The sequence below is a fragment of the Micromesistius poutassou genome (assembly GCF_964030765.1).
Source record: "Micromesistius poutassou genome assembly, chromosome: 22".
Classification (NCBI taxonomy): Eukaryota; Metazoa; Chordata; class Actinopteri; order Gadiformes; family Gadidae; genus Micromesistius; species Micromesistius poutassou.
In genome coordinates, this window is record NC_140292.1 from 11,710,784 (window position 1) to 11,738,022 (window position 27,239).

The 27,239-nt window shown below is 44.4% G+C and overlaps 1 protein-coding gene and 1 pseudogene across 2 annotated transcripts in view; one reads left to right on the forward strand and one right to left on the reverse strand.

The window, feature by feature from the left end:
• The window catches only part of LOC311367939 (neural cell adhesion molecule 2-like), a gene marked incomplete at both ends in the record, with an annotated part of 171,606 nt that overhangs the window by 88,375 nt on the left and 55,992 nt on the right, over positions 1-27,239 (reverse strand). Inside the window, one exon of the mRNA XM_084486812.1 lies at positions 699-773. Coding sequence (XP_084342938.1) covers positions 699-773 — 75 coding nt within the window. The remainder of the gene's footprint in view (positions 1-698; positions 774-27,239) is intronic.
• LOC311367470 lies at positions 17,225-19,602 on the forward strand (annotated as a pseudogene). Its single transcript has 7 exons — positions 17,225-17,384; positions 17,544-17,673; positions 17,829-18,062; positions 18,150-18,346; positions 18,451-18,578; positions 18,699-18,827; positions 19,541-19,602. The product of its transcript is annotated as an uncharacterized misc_RNA (transcript).

The window sequence follows — 27,239 nt, forward strand, 5'->3', positions numbered from 1 at the left end:
AGCTAATCAGTGTCACCTTGCTAATGGTTGAATACTACAACAATAACGATGTAGGATTTGCTACAGACTCACAGGCAGCATTACTTATTTTAATGTAAAAGCCTACCCATTTTGAAAACAGTCCAACACGCTTCGATTTCACCCAAGGCTGAATTAAAAGTACCCCCCCAGCAGTGTGGTTTAATGGCCACAGAGCTTTAATGGCCACAGGCTCGCTAGCTCTTTGGGCTAGCTCTTTTGACTATCTCTTTTGGTTAGCCCATTTGGCTAGCTCTTTTGGCTAACGTCTGGTGGCGCATTGGCAGGATATACCAGAGGGGGGAGAGGCTTGGGGGAGGCAGAAGGGAGAGAGTGGAGCCAGAGGCCCTTTGGAGCCGGAATGGAGGAACTCAACGCGGCGCTGGCGGCCATTTTGAGCCTGAAGGCGAAGACGGAGAGATGAATGAACGGGAAAAAGGGTGACAGTCGCCCACTATTGATATCAGTGAGTGAGTGAGTGAGTGAGTGATATAAACCACAATACACTCATAGCCTCTTTCTCTCTCTTCCATACTCTCTCGAGTATGGAAGCAGTAGAAGGTGAGTCCCATCCAAAGAGAATGACCATCACGCCATTCTGAGATGATTGGATACCCTGCGATGCAGACACACACACACACACACACACACACACACACACACACAGGGCGCAGGCATACCTGTGCAGATGAAGAATTTTGACTCTCCCACACTGATTTCCACTTTGCTGAGCGATATGGACACCTGGAGCAGAGCTGGGGAGAGAGAGAGAGAGAGAGAGGAAATAAGTGTTATTGACACATTATTGTACAAGCTGTGATTGATAGTCGCAGAAGTCCTTCAACATGGACACCAAACACACAAACATCCAGATAAACAGTGACAGTTTGTTCCGGCAGAGTCTCCAACAGGAGAGACAGAAAGCTTATCAGACACACACACACACACACACACACGGACACACACACACACACACGTACACACACACACACACACACACACACACACACATTTTGCGATTGCTGTAAGTAGTGTGTGTGTGTGTGTGTGTGTACGTGTGTGTGCTCCATGGTCGGGGAGCTCCGGCTGTTTGCAAATGTGTTACATTCAGCTCAAAGTTCAGAGAGAAATGAACGTGTTCAATGAAGGCGTTCTTTTGAACTCGTTCATCTAACCCTAACCCTAACACTGCCAAGGACACTGTACAGATAAAGTGCATATACTCAATAAAAGTACATACATAGTGAATAGCAGTCACACACATGGTGAGATGACACTGACATAGTACACAAAGAAAGGGAACAAGTGTACAGGACGGACATGGACACAGGCATGGGCACGTTTAAAGGCAGAGGGAAAACACACACAGGTCCACTCAGTCATGACATTTGGCATGGAGTGCACACACGTCGTAGAGATGAAAACTAGTAAAACGGGGAAATAAAAAGAGGTAGTGCAAGTAGAGTCAGGAGGCAGAAAGGAGAGCTGAACTAAAAAGATGTGTTTCTAACTGATTTAAATGGGTGTTCGCCGACTTCCTGTCTGAGCGCTCCGATAGGTTGGTCCGTCGACTGGAGTGAGTCAAGCGACTGCATTGTGATGATTCCTGATGTCACGTTTCATCTGCGTGTTCTCAAAGCTACGGTAATCTTGTTGGTGGCGGTGCGGCCCTTTGATCGCGCCACGACAGGGAGGATATATATACATATATATATATATATGTATATATATGTATATATCTATATATATCTATATATAGATATATATAGATATATATCTATATATAGAGTTATTTTATAGTCATATATAGATATATATCTATATATAGATAGAACAGTCATTAATAACGTCATCCATCGAGAACTGACATGAAGCCAATTAGACACACCTCAAAGGAGAACCTTTACTGGACCCCCGCCTCGTTCTGAAAGCTATTCCTGTGGTTTTATGTACCTCAATCAGGGTGTTCAAACAAACCTTTACTGAGAATTGACCTAAAACTTATTGACAATACATTTGGGGGCAATGAGACACCATCACATCATTCTTCATTATTCTTCACGAGAGATCCCTGAAGTAGAGACGGTTGAGAGAGTGAGAAAGAGAGAGAGGATAGAGGAGAGAGAGAGAGAGAGAGACAGTGAAGAGGGTTGAGAGAGAGAGAGAGAGACAGTGAAGAGGGATGAGAGAGAGAAAGAGAGAGACAGTGAAGAGGGTTGAGAGAGAGAGAGAGACAGTGAAGAGGGTTGAGAGAGAGAGAGAGACAGAGAGAGAGACAGTGAAGAGGGTAGAGGGTAGAGAGACGAGAGATCCCTGAAGTAGAGAGGGTTGAGAGAGTGAGAAAGAGAGAGAGAGAGGATAGAGGAGAGAGAGACAGTGAAGAGGGTTGAGAGAGAGAGAGAGAGACAGTGAAGAGGGATGAGATAGAGAGAGAGAGAGACAGTGAAGAGGGTTGAGAGAGAGAGAGAGACAGTGAAGAGGGTTGAGAGAGAGAGAGAGAGACAGTGAAAAGGGTTGAGAGAGAGAGAGACAGTGAAGAGGGTTGAGAGAGAGAGAGACAGTGAAGAGGGTTGAGAGAGAGACAGAGAGAGAGACAGTGAAGAGGGTTGAGAGAGAGAAAGACAGAGAGCGAGACTAAACGCACCTCAAAGGGGAAGGCTTCACGATTCGTTATCTGCGGGATAAAGAGACGCTAATTAAAGACGACTTTGTGTCAACACCGTTTCATTCACACACCCCTGTCAACCGTCAAAGCTCACAAAAAGATAATAGGCCAATGAATTAAACTGCACATTTAGAATTTCTTCAGTAAATATACAAATATTAATATTTTTTGCGCAGATAATACGTGAAATAACACAACACAAAGTGAACTAAGTATGGACGATGGCGGATTTAGGTACAAACCCTCATCTTCAAGGGGGTCCTTAACAACATACAGTACAATAACAACATATTTCTTAATTTAAAAAAACACACATACACACACATACACACACAAGCCTAACATTAATCTTGCATACGATTTCTATAGGGAATTGGCATTTATTAAGACAATGCTAAATGAGTCATAGACCCAACAGCCTTGCCTCCCTCTTTGGCCCTCGGCCCTCCCTCTTTGGCCCTCGGCCCTCCCTCTTTGGCCCTCAGTTCTCCCTCCTTGGCCCTCGGCCCTCCCTCTTTGGCCCTCAGTTCTCCCTCCTTGGCCCTCGGCCCTCCCTCCTTGGCCCTCGGCCCTCCCTCCTCGGCCCTCGGAACGCACACACAGTGGGACTGCGGAAGGGAGATTAGGAAGATTAGGAGATTCCAACTTATCGCCTTCGCCCAGATTCAGATTTATCCAGTGAATGTTCAAAGGAGGTTGTGGTGGTGGGAGGGGGAGGGGGGGGCTGTCCTGTGAAGCCCCTTTGAGACCAATTTAGGGCTATGCACATGAAATCGACTCGCCTTGAAGGTGATGTGTACAAGATACTGATCCCAGATCAGATGGGAAGATGGGAATCGGAGCGTCGCCGAGCTATACCAAATGTGTTCCTGATGTTCACACTACAAATCCCATCATGCAACACGGGTGAACAGCAAAAAGGTCCTTTAAAAGGTGCGTTGTGTGTGCGTGTTTGTTTCTGTTATGTTTATTTCGTCACACTAAATGGTTCTCAGCTGAAAGCGCTTTCATCTTCTGATTTCCCCTTCTTTTTTTGTGCTTAATAGTTCAGTATTGTTCGTTGCGCAATCCTGTATGATTAATTTACTCACATATCTGGGGTTGTGTTCAACATTTTCTCTGCGTGATTGCACAAATTGCTCACTCTCTCTCAGTCACACACACACACACACACACACACACACACACACACACACACACACACACACACACACACACACACACACACACACACACACACACACACAGGTCTTAATTGATTTTGTTGACACACTTAGCATAATGCATGAACACAATCTACCAAAGCTCCCAATATAGGCCTTTCTACACTGCCAAGCCGGTTCGGTTGCAGCTTGCCCAGCAATTTCACTGCCTTGTGTGTGTAAAACCGAGGGGGTAAAATCCCCCTTCTTCACGGAGCGGGCTTTCTTGGTTCACTGGAGAAGGCGGGGCTATGCACGGAGTCTAGACCTCTTTAGAATAATTTGCATACTACAAATGTTTTTATTTTTTTATGGTTCAAGATACTTGAATGCAAGAATGAGTTCACGTCTGAGTGTGGGCTACAAACGTGATTAACTATTTACAAGTGCAAAAACATATTCTTTATTTTTCTGACCACTTGTTTTTTATCCCAACGAAAGCCTCGTAAGGACAGTTCCTCTGCGTCTTTCTCGTAGATCGTACCAGCTTTCCCCGTCTTCTTTAATGCGACTGCATCACCTTCTCTTACACGATCAGCAGCTCGCGGATTTCACCGTCTCTCCAGTTAGAACTGCTCATGTTGATATCGCTGCATTGTCTCTGTAGAGACTTTTTTACAAAGGTTTGAAAGATCCTTTGCGAGAATGATCGTATGAGCGTGAATCCATCATTTTTTCGCCAGGCGGCCTCCCTGTTTTTATTAATGGTTATGGTGTTCCCTTTTTGAGTTATTATATGCTTGTACTCCTCATAGACCTCCACAAGCAGCTTCTGTTCACCGCTTGGTCCTTTTCGGACATTTGATCCATGATTCGACATTCACGGTTCTGGGCTGGTTCCATATCTCGTGAACGCGCGTAATACAGGATAATGTTAGCCTGGCTTGAACTAACCTGAGCAAGGCGCGGCTGAGCTGCGTTGATGGAACGGCTTTAGCCTCAAGTGGAAGTTGGCGCTAGTTCCAACTGGGCTTAATCTGGGCTTAAGCATCGCCTTCGTTAGCAACTTTGATGGAATACCCCCCAGGTGAGGCTGCTGAGACCAGACAACACACACACACACACACTCCCAGTGTGGCAATGAACACAAAGGGTAGTGCCTGTTTCAACGACAAATATGTCCAACACAATACCAACCAATAAGGCGGTGTGTATTTTCCTGAGGGGCTTGTGTTGTGTTTTGTGTTGCCTTTGGTCATTTCAACCCTTCTCTGCCCTCTCTCACTTTACACTGTCACAGCCGTCAAATGGCAAAATGTCTCCACGCTGCCTGCGATTGTTCACTCACCAGCGCCATGTTGTGACATCTGTAACCACGGCGATGGTTTAATCACACACACACACACACACACACAGTACTATCAGCGACACTGCGACACAGCAGACAGAGCGATCCCGCCCGTCTGTCTGGTGTCGCTTTGACAAAATAATTCACTGGGATGATGAGATAGAGAGAGAGAGAGGGATGTACACGTTATCATTTCCTCGGCTCTGCGCCGCTTGCGTTCTCCCCAACCTGCGGTTCAACACTTACTGTGCCTTTACTTACGGAGTGTGAAAACCTCATGTCTCCCCTCTTCCCTCTCTCTTTGATAAAATCTCAGCAGAATACAGAAGAAGAGATAGTGGAACATACGCTAATGGCCGTAACACGCCGAACACTTTCGGTGCCAAAATGGTCCTAAACCAAGGGGCTCAGAAGACAGCTCACACCTGAACACCTTCTGGAGACGCATGGCAGGAACACCCCGCCCCTCACCCTCTGGGGGGGGGGGGGGTTCTCCAGGGGGTCCCTCTACTGAAGGTAGGGGGCTGTGATGGGGATGGTGGGAGGGTGGGGAGGGGGGGAAGGGATGTGAACCACATGCAGAGCACATTTCACCCGATGCTTCTTTAAACAGACATTCATCTATCACTAGGTTGGGACTGTGATCTAATGCAGTCTCTCTCTCTCTCCCCCATTCCAGATTTCTTTTGAATCCATAGGAATCCAGGCGACTGGGTCCCAGTCGCCTGGATTCCCCTCATCCTGACAGCCACCTTAATCCCCATCCCCTCCCCAAGATGGCGCTGCCTTGCTGCGGTGACACACAACTGTAGCCGCTTGTGTGCGTAATTGTCTAAATGTCTCCTTCGTATCTCGTCTACCATGTTTGAACTAGTTGCGGGAGTGTAAGAGTAGCCCATTATTTTGGAATTAATATGGATATGTTCAACACGGTGCTTATGAGCGTGCTTCCTTGGGACTGTTGTGAACCATGGTCAAACCAACTCGTCTCACACACTGTAGTGGTGATGAAAGGTTTTGAGCGTATTGTGAAGAGGAGCTTACTTGTCATGAAATTATCCACGCCACAGCAACACTGCTGGACATTGTTACTGGTCACGTTGGCCGCTTTTCTGGCCGCTTTTGGCTGGCCGCTTTTCCACCGACAGTACCAGCTCGACTCGCCTCAACCCGCCTTTTTTTGCTTTTCCATTGGCAAAAAAAGTACCCGGTACCTGGTACCGGGTACTTTTTTTAGTACCACCTCCATCGAGGTTCCAAGCGAGCGGAGTAGGTACTTTTGCATGACGTAAACAGGCTGCTGGAGTCAGCAGGCTGGAGTCCATGGACCCGCTCCCGAGGGGGACACAGATCAGTGTTTCACTGTTTCGTTTTTGTGTCGTTCCTTTCCCAGGGCTTGAGTTTTCGCCTAACAATAGACTTGATCAGATTCAGATTTCCCGGGAATCCCGTCTCCCAGGATTAAAACCTAATGACGACCCGCCCATGTTGGAGAGGTTCTTTTCTACGACCCGCCGACGTTGAAGAGGTACTTTTTTAGATGGAAACGCAACGTGCCTGGAACCAAACCGAGTCGTGCCACGTCGTGGCGAGTTGAGCTGGTACTGACGGTGGAAAAGCGGCAATAGAGCAGGAGTGGGGAACTTTTTTGACATCAAGGGCCATATCAATTTTTGGAACTTGTTTCAGGGGGTGCACTTTTTTTAGGCCTATAAAAATAACTCACTCACCACATAACTTGCATGCACAACGTTTTCTCTCTCTAAATTTGGTCTGGTGAAAGCTGCTTGTTGGGCACCCAAACTTCACTTACGTATGTTTATTTTGTCCTTGCATAATTGCCCCTGGGATTCACTTAGCCTAGCATGTTTAGTACTGTAATGACGTTCCAGGTTGGTATTTTTCATTACAGGGAGCGATTCTCCACACACAAGGCAAACTGGCCTGCCCTTTACTTCAACAAAGAAGTAAACAAAAAGAAAATTAACCTTTTTCTCCTTTATCCTTCTTAGCCCCATATTCTTGCTCAGAGACTATTACAATTCCCTGATATTGACTTTGGTACCATATGCTGGCTGGTTGACTTCCTAACAATGAGGTCACAGAGAACCCGGGTAATTAACACCTTATCTGAGGCCCTCATGTGCTCTACAGGGTCCCCTCAGGGATGCCTTCTGTCACCACTTCTGTTCGTGCTCTAGACCAATGACTGTCGGAGTATGTTTGAATCAAGGCATATTATCAAGTATGCTGATGATTCTGTAATTAGTCTTCTGCAGGATCACAAGGTCGGCCCTGGCCCATTTTATTTCATGGTGCAAGGACTCTTATTTACATCTGAACAACTCTAAAACCAAAGAGATGTGTATTGACTTTCGCCGCAATCCCCCCACCGCTGCTCCAACTCTGATTAATGGCACAGCGTTAGAGGTGGTAAGCCAATACAAGTACCTGGGCACCACTTTGGATGATGAACTGAACTTTGATACAGTCTATATATGTAAAAAGGCCAATCAGAGACTGTTCTTTTTGAGAAAGTTGAAGGGGTTTAATGCTAACGGCTCACTTCTGAAAACTTTTTATGCATCTTTTATTGAGTCTCTGCTATGATCTGTTGGTTTGGCAATCTGAGTCTAACTGACAGAAATAGGTTGGGTAAGACTGTGAAAATATGTCAGAAAATAATTGGCACTGACCTCAACAGCATTGGGCATGTGTATGAGAGGGCAATGTCCATTCTGGCTAACATCACTCACCCACTACACTTTTTTGAGTTTTTCCGAGAATTTATCTAGCATGACTTGCTCCGCCAGTGAATGGTCTTTTCCGCTGATTTTTTGACAGACAGCACTTTTGTCCAAGCGTACAAAAGTACCCGTGTGAAAGACTTCCTCTTTGTACTTCAAATCAAGGCTTTGTTGCCTCGCTGGATATAAATCTGCCGTGATGCACGCACGATATAAAGATGGCCAAACTGCAATCAAACCACATTGTTCAATAAATGTAAAACAAATCAAAGAATCATATATTTTGAAGAAGAACTAGATTACGACAAAATATATTTTGGGTCCAGAATGATGTATAGTCAGATAGAAGCAAGCAGGGAACCCAATAATAAGGATGCTCGCCTTTCACAACCTCGCCCGCTGTGTGGCTCGATGAAAACTGTTTTTATCTGGGCCGCTGTGGTCACATGACTGCGTTTCCAAAGAGTCAATACCGTTTCTGAGACATATAAATTTGTTATGAGATTGCCTTCATTCATCAAGGGTACTCCTAAACCCATTTCTTTTTTTTTGGTGAATCTAGGCCTCTAGGAAAAGGAATCTCTCTCTCTCTCTCTCTCTCTCTCTCTCTCTCTCTCTCTCTCTCTCTCTCTCTCTCTCTCTCTCTAGGCCTCTAGGAAAATGAATCCATTATTAAATCACAGCGAGTCGGAGCAAACTATCTTGCGTAACTCTGAACTACTTCTCCTTGAATACATTCTGAACAAGATGTGGAAACTCTTTAACTCGCGTCAGTGATTTATCGCCCCCGACAATAGGATAACACCTGACTACGGTTGAAGAATAGTAGACAAGAGTGCCATCAAAACTAGTGACTGTCAGGTACTGCTTCACAGACAGGGGGCATGGATAATCATGAACACGCTGTCGCCGACGATCACAGGTGTCAAGCAACAAAGTACAAATACTTTGTTACCTTACTTAAGGATAAATTTTGGGTGTCTATACTTTGCTGAGTAATTATTTTTCAGCCGACTTTTCACTTCTACTCCTTACATTTTCACGCAATTTTCACAAGGATATTTTTTTAATGTAAGGAGTAGAAAGTACAGATGTACTTTCTACTCCTTACATTAAAAAAATATCCTTGTTACTCCTATTTCATTTGGGCTCTGCCTCACAGGCAAAGCTTGAAATTCAAACGCAAATACCATGCTAGCGCTGAAAACCAAAAAAGCCTAATTCTAATAATTATATTACGCATATTTGGAAGATACGGTTGAGAAGCTAGCGGGGAGCTAGGCGGCCATTTTGCACTTTTCCACTGGGCCCAGTGAACCAACAGAAGTGTGGGCGGGCCAGAGCCCAATGGGGCGCGTCGTCCGAGCTGGAGCGTGGAGACTTTTGCTGATTGGATCAACAGAGAGTTGAGACGTTTGCTGATTGGATCAACAGAGAGTTGAGACGTTTGCTGATTGGATCAACAGAGAGTTGAGACGTTTGCTGATTGGATCAACAGAGCGTTGGTTCCAGACTTCGAGGTTCCGGCTAAATGCGGGCGAGGAGGTTCACAGCTGCTGTCTGTGAAAGCTCTGCCTTTCTCTTCCAGAATGTACCGGAATCACATGCACGCATGCACACACACACACACACACACACACACACACACACACACACACACACACACACACACACACACGTAAAGCCATGTTTGGACTTTGGCACCAAGCTGTTTTGACCACCGGGCAGCATTTCCATTTAGAGTGGAGTGTGTGCGTCAGTGTGTGTGTGTGTGTGTGTGTGTGTGTGTGTGTGTGTGCGTGAGCGTGTATGTGCGTGAGTGTGAGTGTGTGTGTGTGTGTGTATCTGACAGTGCCAGATACAGCAATAGACCTCTGAAGAATAAGTCCCGCCTCCGAGGCTCCCGGTTCCCTCGGTCAAATGTCTATGTGAAATAACACGGGGTTTATGAATGATCGTACATAACAAACTCTGTAGGTGGCGGAGAAGTAAAAGCTGCAGCACGTTTTGAACTACACACATCAAAGTAGTATTTATAATCGTTTACTACTTTAACGGCACAGACAATCCAAAAAGCCAGTCGAAACTAGATGAAAAAAGGTTGTAGTTCAAAGCATGATGCAGCTTTTACTTCTCCACCATCTACAGAGTTTGTTATGTACGATCATTCATAAATCCCATGTTATTTCTCATAGACATTTGACCGAGGGAACCGGAGCCTCGGAGGCGGGACTTATTCTTCAGAGGTCTATGGCTGCACTTGTTAACCAGAGCAGCTTCCTATTTTAACTTGTAAGAACCAATCAGCTTTGAGGAGGAAGCCAGAGCGTTATCAGAGCTAGTGATCGAGAGAGAGAGAGAGAGAGAGAGAGAGAGAGAGAGAGAGAGGAGAGAGGAGAGAGAGAGAGAGAGAGACTATTATCAAGCTGAGCTCCCCTATCTTCACCTCACCAGGTTCCACTTTGTATGCCTGCGGACATCACTCAAAAGTGTGTGTGTGTGCCCGTGGGCTTGTGCCAATGTGTGTGTGTGTGTGTGTGTGTGTGTGGACACAGTGGAGGAAGGCTCCAGGGCGACAGGTCTATCGCTCTTGTGATTCTCGGTTCACGAGCGAACCTTTCGGCACAGAGATCAATACAGGACCCAGTGAGAGTGTGTGTGTGTGTGTGTGTGTGTGTGTGTGTGTGTGTAGGTTTGAGGCATGGAGGACGGAGGGCCAGCCAGACTAATGGGGGACACTAAAAATTTTTTTTAAAAATAGGATTCACAATCTGTCTCTCTCTCGCCCTCCACCGTTTCCCCCTTCCTTTCGTTCTCTCTCTCTTTCTTTCTCTTGCACTTGTCTTCTGTCTCTGCACCTCTCTGTCTTTCTCCCTCTCATTGTCTCTCACTTCCCCCCACCTTCTCGTTCTTCGTGGAGGTCGCAAATGAAGACGAAGATGTATTTGGTTATGGAAAACATACAATAAGTGTCTACACTATGTGCCAGGATGTACAAACATACAATAAGTGTGTACACTAAGTGCCAGGATGTACAAACATACAATAAGTGTGTACACTAAGTGCCAGGATGTACAAACCTACAATAAGTGTGTACACTAAATGCCAGGACATACAAACATACAATAAGTGTGTACATTAAAGGGGTAGTTCAGGATTTTGGACATCGGATCTCATTTCCAAATGAGCCAGTGTGTTATTTATCATTGGAGACCATTTTCAACACTTTTCATTCAGTCCTTTTAGTTGCAGAAATCGCTGGTGCTAGGCTAGCGCAAGTCGAGGGGAACTGCTAGCCTGTCAATAAAAACAGTTTTACCCACTTCAAAGTACATCCGATGCAAACCAATTATAACACCAGACTATCGATGTAAATCTCTGTGTTGATAGAATAATATTAGAAATAAAACTATCCTTGGGCATTATAATTGGTTTGCATCGGGTGTACTTTGGAGTGGGTAAAACTGTTTTTATTGACAGGCTAGCAGCTCCCCTCGACTTGCGCTAGCCTAGCACCAGCTATTTCTGCAACTAGAAGGACTGAATGAAACATGTTGAAAACGGTCTCCAATGATAAATAACACACTGGCTCACTTGGACATGAGACCCGATGTCCAAAATCCTGAACTACCCCTTTAAGACAATGCTAAAGCTGAATTGTATTGGAAGGCTGTTTGTTTTTCCCTTGGGCTTCTTTATATGCAGGTCTGGCCCTCTATGCTTTAAGCAGCAGCACAACAAACCAAACAATGCATTCAATGGTTATTTATCATAGCCTTTAGAATCAGACTGAAACCTTTCATTCCAGTCTTCAAAGAGACTTGAGTTTCAAACGAGAGAGCCTAAGTCAAGTCTCACAGCAGGGAGCCTAAGTCAAGTCTCACAGCAGAGAGCCTAAGTCAAGTCTCACAGCAGGGAGCCTAAGTCAAGTCTCACAGCAGGGAGCCTAAGTCAAGTCTCACAGCAGGGAGCCTAAGTCAAGTCTCACAGCAGGGAGCCTAAGTCAAGTCTCACAGCAGGGAGTCTAAGGCCCAGTCCCATTTTTCTCCCCTTAACAAGAACACTTGCTCTGAGTGCACTTAGCTGCAAGTCAGCTCCCGAGCTGGCTAGCATTCAAGGGTTGATTTTAAGGGAAACAGCACTCCCCCTTGCTCCCCTAAGTACTGGGACACCCTACCCCTTCGCGGGAACACGCAAAATCTAGAGTTAGGGCTCAAATCTAGGAAAGGGGGAGAATTGGAACAGGGCCTAAGTCAAGTCTCACAGAACTGACTCCTAGTCAATTCACAAGTCCCCATTTTAACTACTCGAATCCGACTCATGTCCGAGACTCGAGTCTCAAGTCCCCAGCGCTGGTGATTTTTCTCTCTGGTACAGAGAGAAAAATAAATTGTTTCCCGCAAAAGATTTGGTATTGGTCAGCCTAAGAAATGATACTTGGCTGCTTCAGAACAGAAGCAATTTTATCAAATTTTCCCCTCCAAACTATAAAAATCGCAGTGAGTTGTACGTAATTATCACCAAGCAATGAATAATTAAAGCTCTAAAATATATAAAAATAGACAGCGAACCACGATGAATTACTACAAGTTAACAGGGCTACGTGTGAGTCTCGTCCAGCATAGCGTTTGTTGATGGAAAATAACCTCTATGGGACAACTATCACATGAACAACACACAGGGAGATGCACCGTTCCCACAGGCCGATGCATTTCTTTTTTTGAATGAAAAGGCTAACATCCTTGCGTGTAATTCAATCTGTGAAAGGCTAACGTGTTGAGGCTAGCCAATATACAAAACCGATTACAACATAGATATATAAATAATGAATATAATAATATAGATATTTAGTCTGAGGATATTAAGGCGGTCATTCGATTTTTTTTTATTGGACATGTGTGGTTAGCCGTTCCTCTGTCTTTGGATCAGACTCTCTCTGCTCCACTTTTCGATTTTTGGGATGTATGGTTAGAATCTTTTCTTTTTAGTTGTTTTGATTATCATCATGTTTATTATTTTCTTTCTAACATGGATATGTTTTTCTCACTTCAAGTACCCTCTCCAAAAATAAAATCATCTTTCGTTTACACTGCACACACACACACACACACACACACACACACACACACACACACACACACACACACACACACACACACACACACACACACACACACACACACACACACGGGTGTAATTATGAAAGCGGAGTAAAAGTGTAATTTCTCCAGAACAATCTAACCCTATTGTGGGCTCCCTCAAATTAACAGGGCAACACGATCGCTTTGCATAATCAAGGCCTTTCAGGATGGGTGGTGTGGTGTGTGTGTGTGTGTGTGTGTGTGTGTGTGTGTGTGTGTGTGTGTGTGTGTGTGTGTGTGTGTGTGTGTGTGTGTGTGTGTGTGTGTGGTGTTAGAAACGAGTGCACAGGGAGTGTGTGCACATGTGAGTGATTGTGTTTGTATAGTAAACAGAGCCGTCTCTTCACCAGAAGAGACAAGGCATTGAGGCATTGGATTACACATTGATGATAAACAGTGTTTGGCCATCCTTTACCATAGTTGGGCCCCCCTCTGCTGCGAAACAGAGTGTAAAAACTAAAGACCCCCCCACAGGCCCTGATCCAGCTGCCTACTTAACTTAACTGCTGTATTGTGAGACGGAGATGTGGTGTATGGAAGCATATATGTAGCAAAATTCTAATGGAAATGCAATTTGCAATTCAATAAGTCATTGCATTATGCAATTGACAATTCATTATGTAATTGAATAATGTATTTTGAAAATACGTTATTCAAAGTGTATTTTAATATGCAAAGTGACAATGAAATCCTCAATTCAATTTGAAAAAGTTATAACAATAAAAATAGAATGAACATTTGTCACATTTTTTGAGTGCCTTTACTCAAAAGGAAAAGATGTAGCGCCCCCCTGATTGCAATGCACTTCACCACGCTCTGTGTGTTGCAAAATTCAAATGACATTTCAATCCACAAAACGCTTTGCAAAACGTTTTGCAAAAGATTTTGCAATTCATCACCAAATCGCTTGTGGGCGGGACGAAGTCTGGCAGATGATGTGGAGAACAATGGTGTTGAAGACACAGATGCAGTTGATAGACTTGCTCTGGGTGATAGGATAGACGACTTATCCTTGCTGGTACGTTTTGACACCAGTGTGGATTTCCCAGGTGCTACAGGCACTGGGTGCGAACGTAGGGGAGACCTACCGTGGAGATGCCCTTGGATAGCTCTCCCATGGCCTAAAGGTGAAGGAGGTCGAGGACCTGTATGGTGTCCACAGAACCACCCTACACCCGAATCTGTCACAATCTTGTCACAATACCATGGCCATGTGTAAATGCCTGTGTGTGTGGATCGACACAATACCACGGCCGTGTGTGTGTGTGTGTGTGTGTGTGTGTACATTAACACAACCCCCAACTTGGTGACCATCTCATTCAGTGTCGTTTTGCAATTTTCCTTCTTCGTTTCAAACGTTACATCATTCCAAAACGCAAAGCCTAACCCAATAACCAATATTTTTCAGGACACTTGGAAAAATCTATGATGAAACCTGTTGTAAGAATTGCTCGCTCTCTACTGCCCCCTACTGGCTGGAAAACAGCTGTTCCCAAATTAATTTAATTTGGCGGTGTTGTACGATTGTTCGACACAAACTATATCAGAGGAGCTCAATGCAAACAGATGTCACTTCACTCGGATACAGTTCTGATTGAATGTACGACACGCGAGCGCACACACACACACACACACACACACACTCAGACACAGTCACAAACAAAGACAGAGACACACACACAGACACACACACACCTCAATCCAAATATCTTCATCTCTATATATCTATATCTCTATCTATATATCTCTCTATCTATATATATATATAAATATATATCTCTATCTAACTATCTAAATATCTCTATCTATCTCTCTTTCTATATATCTCTCTATAGATACTGTATATATAAATACATATCCACATCTTCTCTATCTATATCCACACACACACACACACACATATTGAAATCTATCCGATGTCACTCCCAGTAAAAAGTCTCTTCCTCGACTCCATTTTCTAAACCAATGACTCCATTAGCGTCACACTTTATAATTACATCTCTTCCCTCCAAGAACCGTGTTTTCTCCGGTTAAAAGCTCAACAAGAAATTCTTAAGATAAAAAAAACAAGGAAGTTTCCCATTCTTTATGGTTGAAAAAAACTCTCATCTTTTAAGGAAAGTGCTTCTTTGATGCCGGCTGAATCTCAGCGATGTGAGGAATTTGTAATTTTAGGGGGCAACGTCACACACACACACACACACACACACACACACAGACATGCATTGCCCACTTCAAAGTCCTTGTGAAGGAAAGTGCCCCCCCCCACACACACACACACTCTCGTTTAAATCAACAGTTTGTTCCCAAAGCCATCATTGAGGCAATTTGCCTTCTGGACGTTTTCTCAGACGTTTCCCAGAGATGAATTACACATCCATCAGCTGTTTGTGGATCCACCGTGTTTGTTTGTTTGTCAATGTTGGGGCTAGCTAACTCTATGGCGACAGAAGCCCCCAACCCCCCTCCCCCGGAGTACACATGGTTCTTAACGAGTACGTCACATGGTCTCTTAACGAGTACATCACATGGTCTCTTAACGAGTGGGTCACCTGCTGACGCACGTCACTCATGATGGGCGAGTGACCATCATAGGGTGAGTGACCCCTTCCAGAGGAACTACGACAGTGACGTCCCACAACAAGAAGACAACCAACCAAGCTGGCAGCAAAATGATGCTAAGGTAACCGAGCATCATATATAATATTTTAAATATTATATATTTAGCATCCCATACTGCATCCCTGATGCTAAACATTTCATTATCTCCATGTAACATTACACGTGACATTTCCTTTTCAGTAGCAATGTAGGCTGTTTGCAGATAGGCTATTGCATAGTTTCTCAACGGGGGCAGTAGCCCACAACCTAGGGCGGCGCTGGGAACGAGAAGGTTGTTTTTTTTTCGATTTTAAACTTTCATGGTTTTCAAATATTTTTGGTGCAAAAATAGGCTACCTGAAATAAATAGCCTATTTTCATTGATGGGTTTCTAACCCCTCTGCCGTCTCAGATACTGTTCACTGTCTATGCTCAGTGTGACAGCGGCCATACTGCACACGCCCAGACTCTCTATACATCAGCTATCGTCATGATCGCTATGGTAACGCTGATAAACATAACCCAATTTCGCGGGTTAACAGTTCAATAACCAATGCAACACACATCATGTGAATGGTAATGCAAACAATCTTTTCAGTTTCATCATCCAGTGCAGGCTGTAATTATTTTAGCTACAGTAGCGCTGGCTGCTTGGCCAGGCGTATCAGGTTGTAATGGGAACGTCTAGAGTGAATATACCTTTCTTGGTAAAAAAACTGGGTGACCAACTGTCGACCCCTTTTATCTCTTTCCTCTTCTGACAAGCTGACATTACCGACCACATCGTTTTGATGAAACCAGTGTCCCCTGGGGGCCCTGTCAGTGCTGGACCCTTAGAATCATCCTAATTGGAAGTCCAATTAGGGAGAAAGAATAAAAGGAAAGACGTTTATGGGACGCATGACGCACACAATTATTGTGTGTTGTACGTCCTGGCACTTAATGTACACACTTATTGTGTGTTGTACGTCTTGGCACTTAATGTACTGGTGGAAAATAGTGGCTGGCCTTTGAGTGTTGAATAGCATTTCTGTGTGTGTGTGTGTGTGTGTGTGTGTGTGTTTTAGCAAGAATGTGTGTGTGTTTGTGTGTGAGCGTGACTAGCCTACAGACTACACTGTTTTTGTGTGTCTCAGTCAGTCGTGTGTGCGTGTGCGCACATGTGCCTTAGCAAGATTCTGTGTGTGTGTGTGTGTGTGTGTGTGTGTGTGTGTGTGTGTGTGTGTGTATGCTCAACTAGCCTCTGACTAGCCTGGACTGGAAAGCGAGCCAATAAAAAAATGGCAGGTGAAAGCGGTGTTCCCGCAAAGAAGTCTAAATATAGCTGTCAATTTCAACAGTGTTGGACGCAACAATTTACATGTATCTTGCCCAGTCATATTGACAACCTCCACGCGTTTTGTAAGGTGTGTCGCGTTGATTTTAATATAGGGCACAGTGGGAAAAATGACATATCACAGCACATCAAAACACAGCGGCACCATCGCGCAGAAGAGGGACATAAGAGCACACAGGCGATTTCGTCCTTCGTCACGAAAGGACAGACAGAGGCAGAAAACGTAATGCAAGCCGAACTCAAGATGGCAACGTTGGTAGCACAGAAAAATGTTCCTTTTGCGTTTTGTGACGACTTCACTGCGAGTGTGGCAGGCATGTTCCCTGATTCTGCCATCTCCAGGAAATATTCCTCTGGAAGGACCAAACCCACGCACCTCATCAAGGGTAAGTTTATCTGACTAGTAGGCTAATCCTAGATTTACAATGTGTATAACGTTAACGTTAGCCTTCTAACAGGAAAGATGTTGATATACGGGGCAACTAACATCTATTTTTATGTGCTATTATTATTTAAGTGCCATTGCTCCAGAGCTTGATGATGAGGTCAACCTTATGTCCAGGATGTGGGTTGCATATGCCACCTTGCCCAACCTGCCACAGGCTGTGGCATCAAGGCCATCAAGGCCCCAGTAGAGGATTTACTTGTTGGTGTATATGGCCACTTTGACAAAAGGTGAGTCTAAAAGAGGAAAGGTTATATATAAAAGAGAGAGTTAGAGTATGATGGCTCAGTTTATCTTTTATTACAATGTTCTCAACGAATTCTACATTTTCCCTTAATTACTTTATCCCTATTTATTGTCATTCTTTGTTTTTGTTTCCTTACAGTTCAAAGAGATTTGAGCTCTATCAAGAGTTTGTGGAGTTTACAGACACAAATAAACTGAAGCTGCTCAGATACTGCAGTACACCATGGCTCAGCCTCCACACCTGCATTCAAAGACTGCTCAAACAATGGGCTGCTCTGCAAGCTTACTTCAGCAGTCGTGAGGATGAGAGGAGTAGTAAAATCAGGAACCTGGCGGGCTCCCTTGATGATGCGGGCTCAACACTGCCTTCCAGGTAGGTAGGATGAAAGGTGGAGACATTACAGAAAGTGTAAATGTATTTTTTTTCTACATTTAATTTTTCCCCATGTTTTACCAATAGGCAGAGGGAGTGATGACCCATGAGCTGCACAGTGAGATGGTAAGACTGGTCAAGAGATACTCCTGTCAGTGAGGTATCCTACACACAAGAGCACCAGCTGACAAATGAGGATCTCTTCATTGGCGCTGAGGCCAGAGCATTCCTGGAAAATATAAAAATAAAGAATTTGTCTCTGTGTCAGTGACAAGGATGTATCAGTAAGTTGTAGCATGTGTAATAATCATACTTGGATGATTAATTTGTCTACCTTTATAATTCCTGCTTAATATATTATGTGATTATGTGGTAATTGTGCTCTTAGGACAGTGAGAGCTTTCTATGTGGAAGTCATTGGGAAGATGCTGAAGGCCTTTCCCTTACAATCTCAGCTGCTTAAAGACCTGAAGGTACTGGACCCAGCCTCTCGCCTGGATGTCTCTCCTGAAACAGGTAAAAAGTGTCATTTTATTGTAGGAATATCCATTCAGTACTTAACTTTAGTAACCTAACTGAGTATTTGTTGGAAATGTGTTAGTGGCAAGGCTAGGTCGCATGTTTCCCCAACTGAAGGATTTGAGGATCCAGATAAATTGAGAGGGGAGGTCACAGACTACCAGGTCACAGACAGCAACAACCTGCCCCAGGAACAGAGAGTTGATAGATTCTGGGGCCTTGTAGGGAGGAATGAGACCAGGTTCAGTGAGCTGGCTAGACTGATGAAAGCCTTGCTCTGCATTCCCCGTAGCAATGCCTCCTCAGAGAGGAGTTTCAGCATGGTGAAAAAGATAGTTACAGAAAATCGCATGAGCATGAATAACAGCACTCGTTGCTCTCTCCTATCCTGCAAAATAAACCACACTAGTTTGCCTTCAAAGTACACACCATCCAAGAAGGCACTGAGAGCAGCTAAATCTACCACATACAACTACAACACTTCAAAAGAAAAGTGAGCACATGTTCATATTTCCAAAGCATACAGACATACTGATGTTTACCGAAGAGAGAGAGTTATTGATGCTCAAGGAATGATGAAAAATGATTAAATGTGTTTTTACCACAGTGTTAAATGTGTTTGTACCAGTGTTAAAAACTGCAGTGCAGTGTTGGTGATGTTTTGTTGTAATGAAATTACAAATAAAGCCAACCCCAACCCCCCCCCCCCCCCGGTGCACCGCCATGTCCCCGCATGAAAGAGTTTGAAAACCAAATCTTGGCAGGTATGGCGCTAGCCTCTGACTAGCCTAGCCTAGCCTACAGACTAGCCTCCGACTACACAGCTCGTATCTCATTTCCCCAGAAGGAACCGTAACATTTTCCTCAACTTCAAAATAAAAGCGTGGCGGCATCCTTCTTTATGAGAGTGTTGCTGAAGGACTCACTCAAACACGGGATCCTGCCCTCGGGTTCGACAGAGCGCATCGCCATGGCAACGGCCTCACTGAAAGCGTCTCTGAAGCTTATCACAGATCCGTAAGAATATCCTTTTTTAATTTATTTTATTATTTACCGGTGTGGACCAGTTTGAAAGCGAGGAAAGGACAGTTGGATATTAAGTCCAAGTCGGGTATAGTATGGTCTGTAATGATAGATTCTTCTGTAGTTTTATCTTTGTGTATAACCGCGTGAAGAATGTGTGTGTGTGTGTGTGTGTGTGTGTGTGTGTGTGTGTGTGTGTGTGTGTGTGTGTGTGTGTGTGTGTGTGTGTGTGTAATGGATCGGGAGAGGACCCAAATGCAGCACACTAGGCAGGCAGACAGTCGGTGATGACTTTTATTTACAGATAGGAGCAGACAGAAGCAGGCCTGGATTGGCCATAGGGAGTACCGGGAGTTTTCCCGGTAGGCCGGTCAATAACGGGCCGGCAGTGGCTGCCTTTTTTTTTTTTTGCTGCAGCCCAGGGAGAGAGACACGCAGCGGCCCACAGAGCTCAGCTGCAGCCCACAGAGGCCCAGTGGCTTGTCTGTCTGAACAATACCTGGCCCAGTGGCCCTATTGTAGGCTACAGAGGCCCATAGTCCCGCCCACGCATTTTCAGACCCCCCCTCGTCCAATCACCTTTAATGATGAGCGATCATTACGAGAGAGAAGAGAAACACACACAAAAAACAAAAATGGAGAAAAAACGAAAAGGCGGTGCAGAAAAGCTGAGGGAAAAGAAAAGAAAAGCTCTGGCTAGTGATGCTGCTAAGAGCAGAAACATATTGAACATGTTTGCTGCAGCGGGGGCCGGCGGCGGTGTGGCCTCCGGCTCCGGGGCTTCGGCTGCGTTGGCTGCGGCGGGTTCCTCTCAGCAGGGGTCGCAGGCGGACACGGACAGTGACAGTGAGGCTCCCTCTGCCATGGTGGTACAGGAGGAGGAGGAGGAGGAGGAGATTGGTGGTGGTGATAGCAGGTGTGTGTGCTGATTAAGTGGTTAATTGGTAGTTGCTTTTATTAACCACTATTTTATGTTTTTATCAAAGGATGCCATACATTTGCAGATCTACAAGCTTAAAACTCACATGTTGCAATGTGGTGTTGTTTGAGCATGCAGATCTGCTATTATAGTATCTGCTATGCTATCTGCTATGCTACTATATTATTAATTGTTCAATTATTATTATCCAACCATCTCTGATTGAAGATACTGTAAAGTGACTCAATCATTATATCCCATGCTCTCTCTCTCTCCCTCTCACTCAGGCCTTAATTTGTTTGAGGTGTTGTTCTCCCTCTTCTTGTTGGTGTTCAAGGGGCAGGCAGCATTTCTTGATCCAGTGAGTATTAAAATAAACAATGTCAAAGATGGTTCTTCTTTGGGTGGTAAATAAACAACACACTTGAATCTTAAATCCTTTCTCCAGTATCCTTCTTAAGAGCAAGTGAGCAACACACTGTGTAGTCATCATTTATTCTATTCAAGGCTCCAGAATATAAAGGGATATTATTCAGTATAGTAGTGTTATTAAGGGCTTGTGTGATTATATGTACAGTACATCAACGGGCCGAGTTTGCACAGTATCTGCACGCGGATTGTGGGGGGCCAGTCTGGAGCAAAAAGTCCAGGGCTGAATTTTTGTCCCAGTCCAGGCCTGGACTAAAGACAGGCAGGGCGCAGGCAGGATCCGTTGTCAGGGGCGGAAGGCAGAGTGGACCACCGGGACAGAGACAGGCAGTCCGGGGGACAGGCAGGGTCCATACCGGGAATCAGTCCGGAGAACGCTGGAGAGGCTGGGACTGAAGACATAGGACAATCTGGCACTGAGTGAACTGAGAGGAGCGTCTATGGCCGTTTCCCAATGTGAAGGCTCCAGCCTTGCTAGAACGCTTCCTTGCGTTAGTGCTGCCTAGCGTTTGTAGCGTTCAGAGTTTGGAACGACTTGCTAGTGTGGAAGCGCTTCCGCTGTTTAATACTGCTCCAGTGGTAATTATTGTAAAATTTAATTGTTGAAATTGTTATTGGATACAGTAGTTTGTTTAAACACCAGCTACGTTCATATTAAAACAAATCAATCCATGCAAAATACAACATCATTACGTTGCAAAAACATGTGAAAAAAAAATCTTTAATCTAAAAGGTCTTTAAGCTTAATTGTTTTCACTTACATGATTAATCTATAAAAAGCAATATGTCACAAAATATTTCTGAGAACTTTCAAATAACTTCACTTGCGTAAAGCAATGTTTTAAATACCCCGCGCAGCATGTGAACGCAAAGGATTGTGGGGGTTTTGTCAAGTTGAAGATCCATCGATGCATCCTTGAAAAATCTCGGGATTCTCAAAAACAAAGGAGGTGAAAAGGGCGCGAATTAGAGTGTCCTCGACATTGGAGCAGTGCTGGTCGGCGTTCTGTGATGTGGCATCCTTAAAAGGGCGGCCGTTGAGCACGCTTCCTTCACTTTGGGAAACAGCCTCTGTACCGAGACCAGAGTCCAATCAGACCGACTCAGACCAGGTGAGGCTCTGAGACCAGAGTCCAATCAGACTGACTCAGACCAGGTGAGGCTCTGAGACCAGAGTCCAATCAGACTGACTCAGACCAGGTGAGGCTCTGAGACCAGAGTCCAATCAGACTGACTCAGACCAGGTGAGGCTCTGAGACCAGAGTCCAATCAGACTGACTCAGACCAGGTGAGGCTCTGAGACCAGTGTCCAATCAGACCGACTCAGACCAGGTGAGGCTCTGAGACCAGAGTCCAATCAGACTGACTCAGACCAGGTGAGGCTCTGAGACCAGAGTCCAATCAGACTGACTCAGACCAGGTGAGGCTGAGACCAGCTCACAATTCTGCTTTTCTCTCTCCCCTTTTTTCTCCATTTTCATTTTGTCTCCCATTCTCTCCCCCATTTCTCTCATTCTTTCTAAATTGTTTCACCATTTCTCTCCTTCATTTCTCTCCCTTTTTCTCAAACGTTTCAGCCCCCGGCTCCCATTCTCTCTTTCTCTCTCACTTCATGTTACTTTTACTTTTTTTTGTGGCCCAACAATAAAGGATCTCAGTCTGCTTCTGTTCCCCAAAACCAATGCGTTGCGCAATCAAAGCGAAGACTTCTGCTTTAGTTTGAAAGAGGCTTGGTAAGAGGAGACGGAGGAGCTGTATAGTGTTCAGTGTCCGGTTCATCGAGCACACTGCCCAGTCTGGGGGTTCTTTGTTCTCACGCAGAGGGAGGGAGGACTTAAGGGCTCCGCTCCGATAGGGCCGTTTAAAACCCAACAAAAGAACATTTAAAGAATGGATTCATGTTAAAGTGGTTAAGAGTGAGAGCAGGTGAAAGAAAGTAAGTCAAATTTGACCGTAATGGGAGGGTGTTGGGGGGGGGGGGCAGGGAAGGGGTTTGGGGTGGTAAGTCATGCAGAGAAGTACAATGGAGGGATAAATATAACATACCAAATATATGGTGTTAGCTTTACAAATGTAACCAACGTGGACGGGGAGGGAGTCTGAAATTCCTCTCTGAGGAACTGTGTGTGTGTGTGTGTGACATCCATGTGATCTCAAAAATATATCTGAACTGAGCAGGTTCACCTCAGCTCCCATTGCTATTTATGTTTGCACACACACACACACACACACACACACGCACACACACACACACACACACACACACACACACACACACACACACACACACACACACACACACACTAGAGCAGGGGTGGGCAACAGTTTGAGTCTAAGGGCCACACTTTGGACAATTGCAATTAAACAGTTCCATGATTAAATGGTACAAATTAATTTGATGCAGATGATGTATTAGGCTAGTTCACAGTCGTTGGCCAGCCTATTTCAAGGCCTGACATTTATTTTTTCTAGGCCTGTCTGACCTTACTCTACTCTACTCTACCCTACTCTAAGGTGACAATAACTGGATTTACTTACTCAATGATTAATTTACTACACTACCCTGCATATTGTTAAACTGTCATTCATACCAGCTTCAAGATAGATAACTATTAACAAAACTGCAAATGTATGTGTGCAGGTTACATCAACATACAGACTTAAGGCAATCTGCCTTGGAATCATCACATTGAATTGAGGCTACCAGAGGGAGACCTTCATCACTGAATCATAATACATTATCCATATATACCTATATTTACCTCTATATACCTATATAAAACTATCCATCTGATTTCACTTGGGATTATTAATTTTTTGTAATTTCTTTCACATATTTCATTTAAATATTTTGAAATGAACACAACTTAACAAACTTCATCACACTTATGTTAGCTTGAAAGATAACAATATTGCGTTCATAAAAGTTCCTTGCTGCGCCGTCCGACAGCCTGAGCTGTGCGCCCGCAGCCTCTCACTCACTCAACACACGCAACGCTCACAAACTGTCAACGTCGCGACCAAGTCCATATTCAATATAGTCGATATAGTCGGTAACTCCCCAAGTGGTACAGCCCAGGTGGCCTTGAACTGCAATTGGTCAGAAAGATGTAACAGCTATGACAACATTGAACTCTCGTGCAGGCTCGAAGAGAGTGACACTCACACACACACACACACACACACACACACACACACCTTGAAGGAGTTTTTCACCCGCTCCGTATCCAGCTTGTTCCACGCTTTAAGCACCCAGGCTACTAGTATGCGGCGAGCTGGGGCTCTCATGTTCCCTCCTGCGGTGTGTTCCTTGTCTGCATCCCCTGCTGTCCAGTGGTCAGACGGTTGGTGTTTTTTAGTGTCTCTCTGTCTTCACAGTTCTTAGTCTATGAACAGGCCAGTGCCAGGCCAACACCTGGTTTACTTGTGTATGATGAGTATACTTTTATGTTTACTATTGCCTTTTCTTCTTTCTTTTGTTGATTTAGTTAATTGTTAATTGTTTACCAGTAGATACACTGAATTCTCATTTTAAGGGTGATCTTTAAACTACATTTAATATGATCAAGAGGGAGGAATGTAGAATGTTGGTGTATTTTAGTGTCTCTCTGTCTTCACATTTCTTAAGTCTATGAACAGGCCAGTGCCTCTCCTACTGGTACCAGGTGTTATTTACAACATTCCTCCATCTGTTATGTCCCAACGAGGATGAACCAACCCGGTCATCTGGGGCATAGCCAGGGCCATATCCCTTATCAGGGGAGAGACTGCTTCTGTTCTTTTGTTATTCACATTTTCTTTTTATAATACTCGCCCCAAACCTTTGGTTCGGTGAGAAGAGGGATCGACAGCCAAGGAGCACGTCAGGAGACTGCTCCTCACCACCTACACTATAGATTATTCAACCTAAGTCTGTATCTTGCTGTATTACATCCTGGAATAAACCATCTATTCCACCCTCTGATCCAACCTGTCAAGCTTCCTTGATTTCCAAGTCAGGAAGTAAGCTGAAATCTAACATTTAGTGCCGCGACACCGTCTTGAAGAGAGAGGAGTGAGAAGAAGATTGCCCTGCCATCTGAAGATTGCCCTGTCGTCGAGAAGATTGCCCTGTTGTCGAGAAGACTACGCACCCTGCCTGGCAAAGACGTCTGATCAATGCCTGCCCTGCTGAGGGACCCGCATCTTCAACCCGGCTGAAGCAGCGCATCTCCATGTGCCACGTGGGAATCAACGGTGACTGAATCTCATTCCACACTCTCGACCAAGACAGTAATCTTAAGATAAAATACACACACAACCATTATTCGTTTTTTTTACTATTAGGCTTACTATTAGGCTGCACTACATTTGCTGAGTAATGAAGTCATTAAGAGCTTGACAGATTGTGTACCTTCATTAGTCATTACGAGCACTCAATAAGTTCCTCAATAAGTTCCTTTAGGTCGTGGTTAGATTCCCGAAGTGTGTCTAGGTCGGACTCCCAGAATAAGGACCAAGTTCCTTTTGGTCGGGCCAAGGCCCGAAATTGCATGCAGGGTTACTCAAGTGATTTGTTCATCTTTGCTAGTTGGTCAATGTTGATACATGTCCTGAATAGAACTTAGACGGGTTTTGTTTTACGATTTGCTAGACAAGGAATCATTATTCCTTGTCTAGCTTCTTGGATACTCTAGCCTACGCTTACACACACGTAGGCTATACACAGCACAAACATGCAACTATTAACCTGATTTAAATATCATGATGTCAAAGATTATTCATACGTGTGAAACTGCATAGAAATAGCGTGTGGATTGTGGAAACATTTTTTTCAATAGGGCTGCATGAATGAACATGAATGAAGTATAGTAGGCTATGGCATGGGTTAAAATAATAATAATAATAACAATAATACATTCGAGCAAAGTATATTCCAGGCTTCCAAAATAAAATCTAATTTTAGGGTAAAAGCTTGGTTAAATTATTTGGGAAAGAACAGCTGATACAGCGGTAAGTTGTACTTTTAAATCAATGCATATGCAAACACCGTACAGCAAACACATATGTTCTTGACACAGACATCGTGTACAAGCCCATTACTTTTAGGATTGATGAGTATTTGATCGTGAGAAAACATAGTTTTACTGCGAGTGAGTGTTTAAAAGAATGAATGAATGCGGGTGATGCTTGGTGCGTGTGTGCGCAAAGCTCATTTATCTCGCCGTCATAATAGCAACAGCGCCGTAGAACCGCCCACAAAGTACTTTGACTTTGCGCCTTGACGTCTGCGTTTTAGACCGTCTAACTAGGGCCCAGAGTCTTTTCTGCTATCATTCCAAACTATGGTATCACAGTTGCTCTTGATGAGATTAGAGACTTAGTCCATGTTATTGATGCTATAGCGAACACTTCCGGCCATGCCCTGACTGACCTTAGTCATGAATTGTACGGGCTTAGAACAATGCTTTTCCAACATCAGTATCTATTGGACTTCCTGGCTGTGCATCTTGGAGGGTACTGTTTCTTTATCCAACGCCATTTACAGATGCTGCATGTACATGACATTTATGATAATGTGGCTAGGCTGAAGTGGGAAACCACTGGTTGGTCTTTGGGGGAATGGCTAAGTGGGTTGGGTGGGTCTATGTTTTCTCCGATATCCCAAATCGCACAACCCCCCCCCACCACCACAACCGCCTGCCCTGATTTTGTTGGCCCCCCTTAGGGTGGCTGCCGTGGTGGGCCCCCATCGCAAGGTCTGGTGCCCCAAATTTCACAACGTTTTTAAGGCTAAACCTGCCTCTAGTTCTGTTTAGACAGACGGAACCACCTTACTGCTGGGAAATGTGGGAGCTGTTAAAGTTCATGGATGCTTTACAGTGGAGCAGAGGGAAGTGTCTGGACAGTCGATTTCCTTTATTATTTTTCAAATTTTAATCTGTTCTTGGTTTAATCATGAGTAACCTTATGAGTTTGTTATTTTTTTAAGTAGCCTACACCTGGTTTACTTGTGTATGATGAGTATACTTTTATGTTTACTATTGCCTTTTCTTCTTTCTTTTGTTGATTTAGTTAATTGTTAATTGTTTACCAGTAGATACACTGAATTCTCATTTTAAGGGTGATCTTTAAACTACATTTAATATGATCAAGAGGGAGGAATGTAGAATGTTGGTGTTTTTTAGTGTCTCTCTGTCTTCACATTTCTTAAGTCTATGAACAGGCCAGTGCCTCTCCTACTGGTACCAGGTGTTATTTACAACATTCCTCCATCTGTTATGTCCCAACGAGGATGAACCAACCCG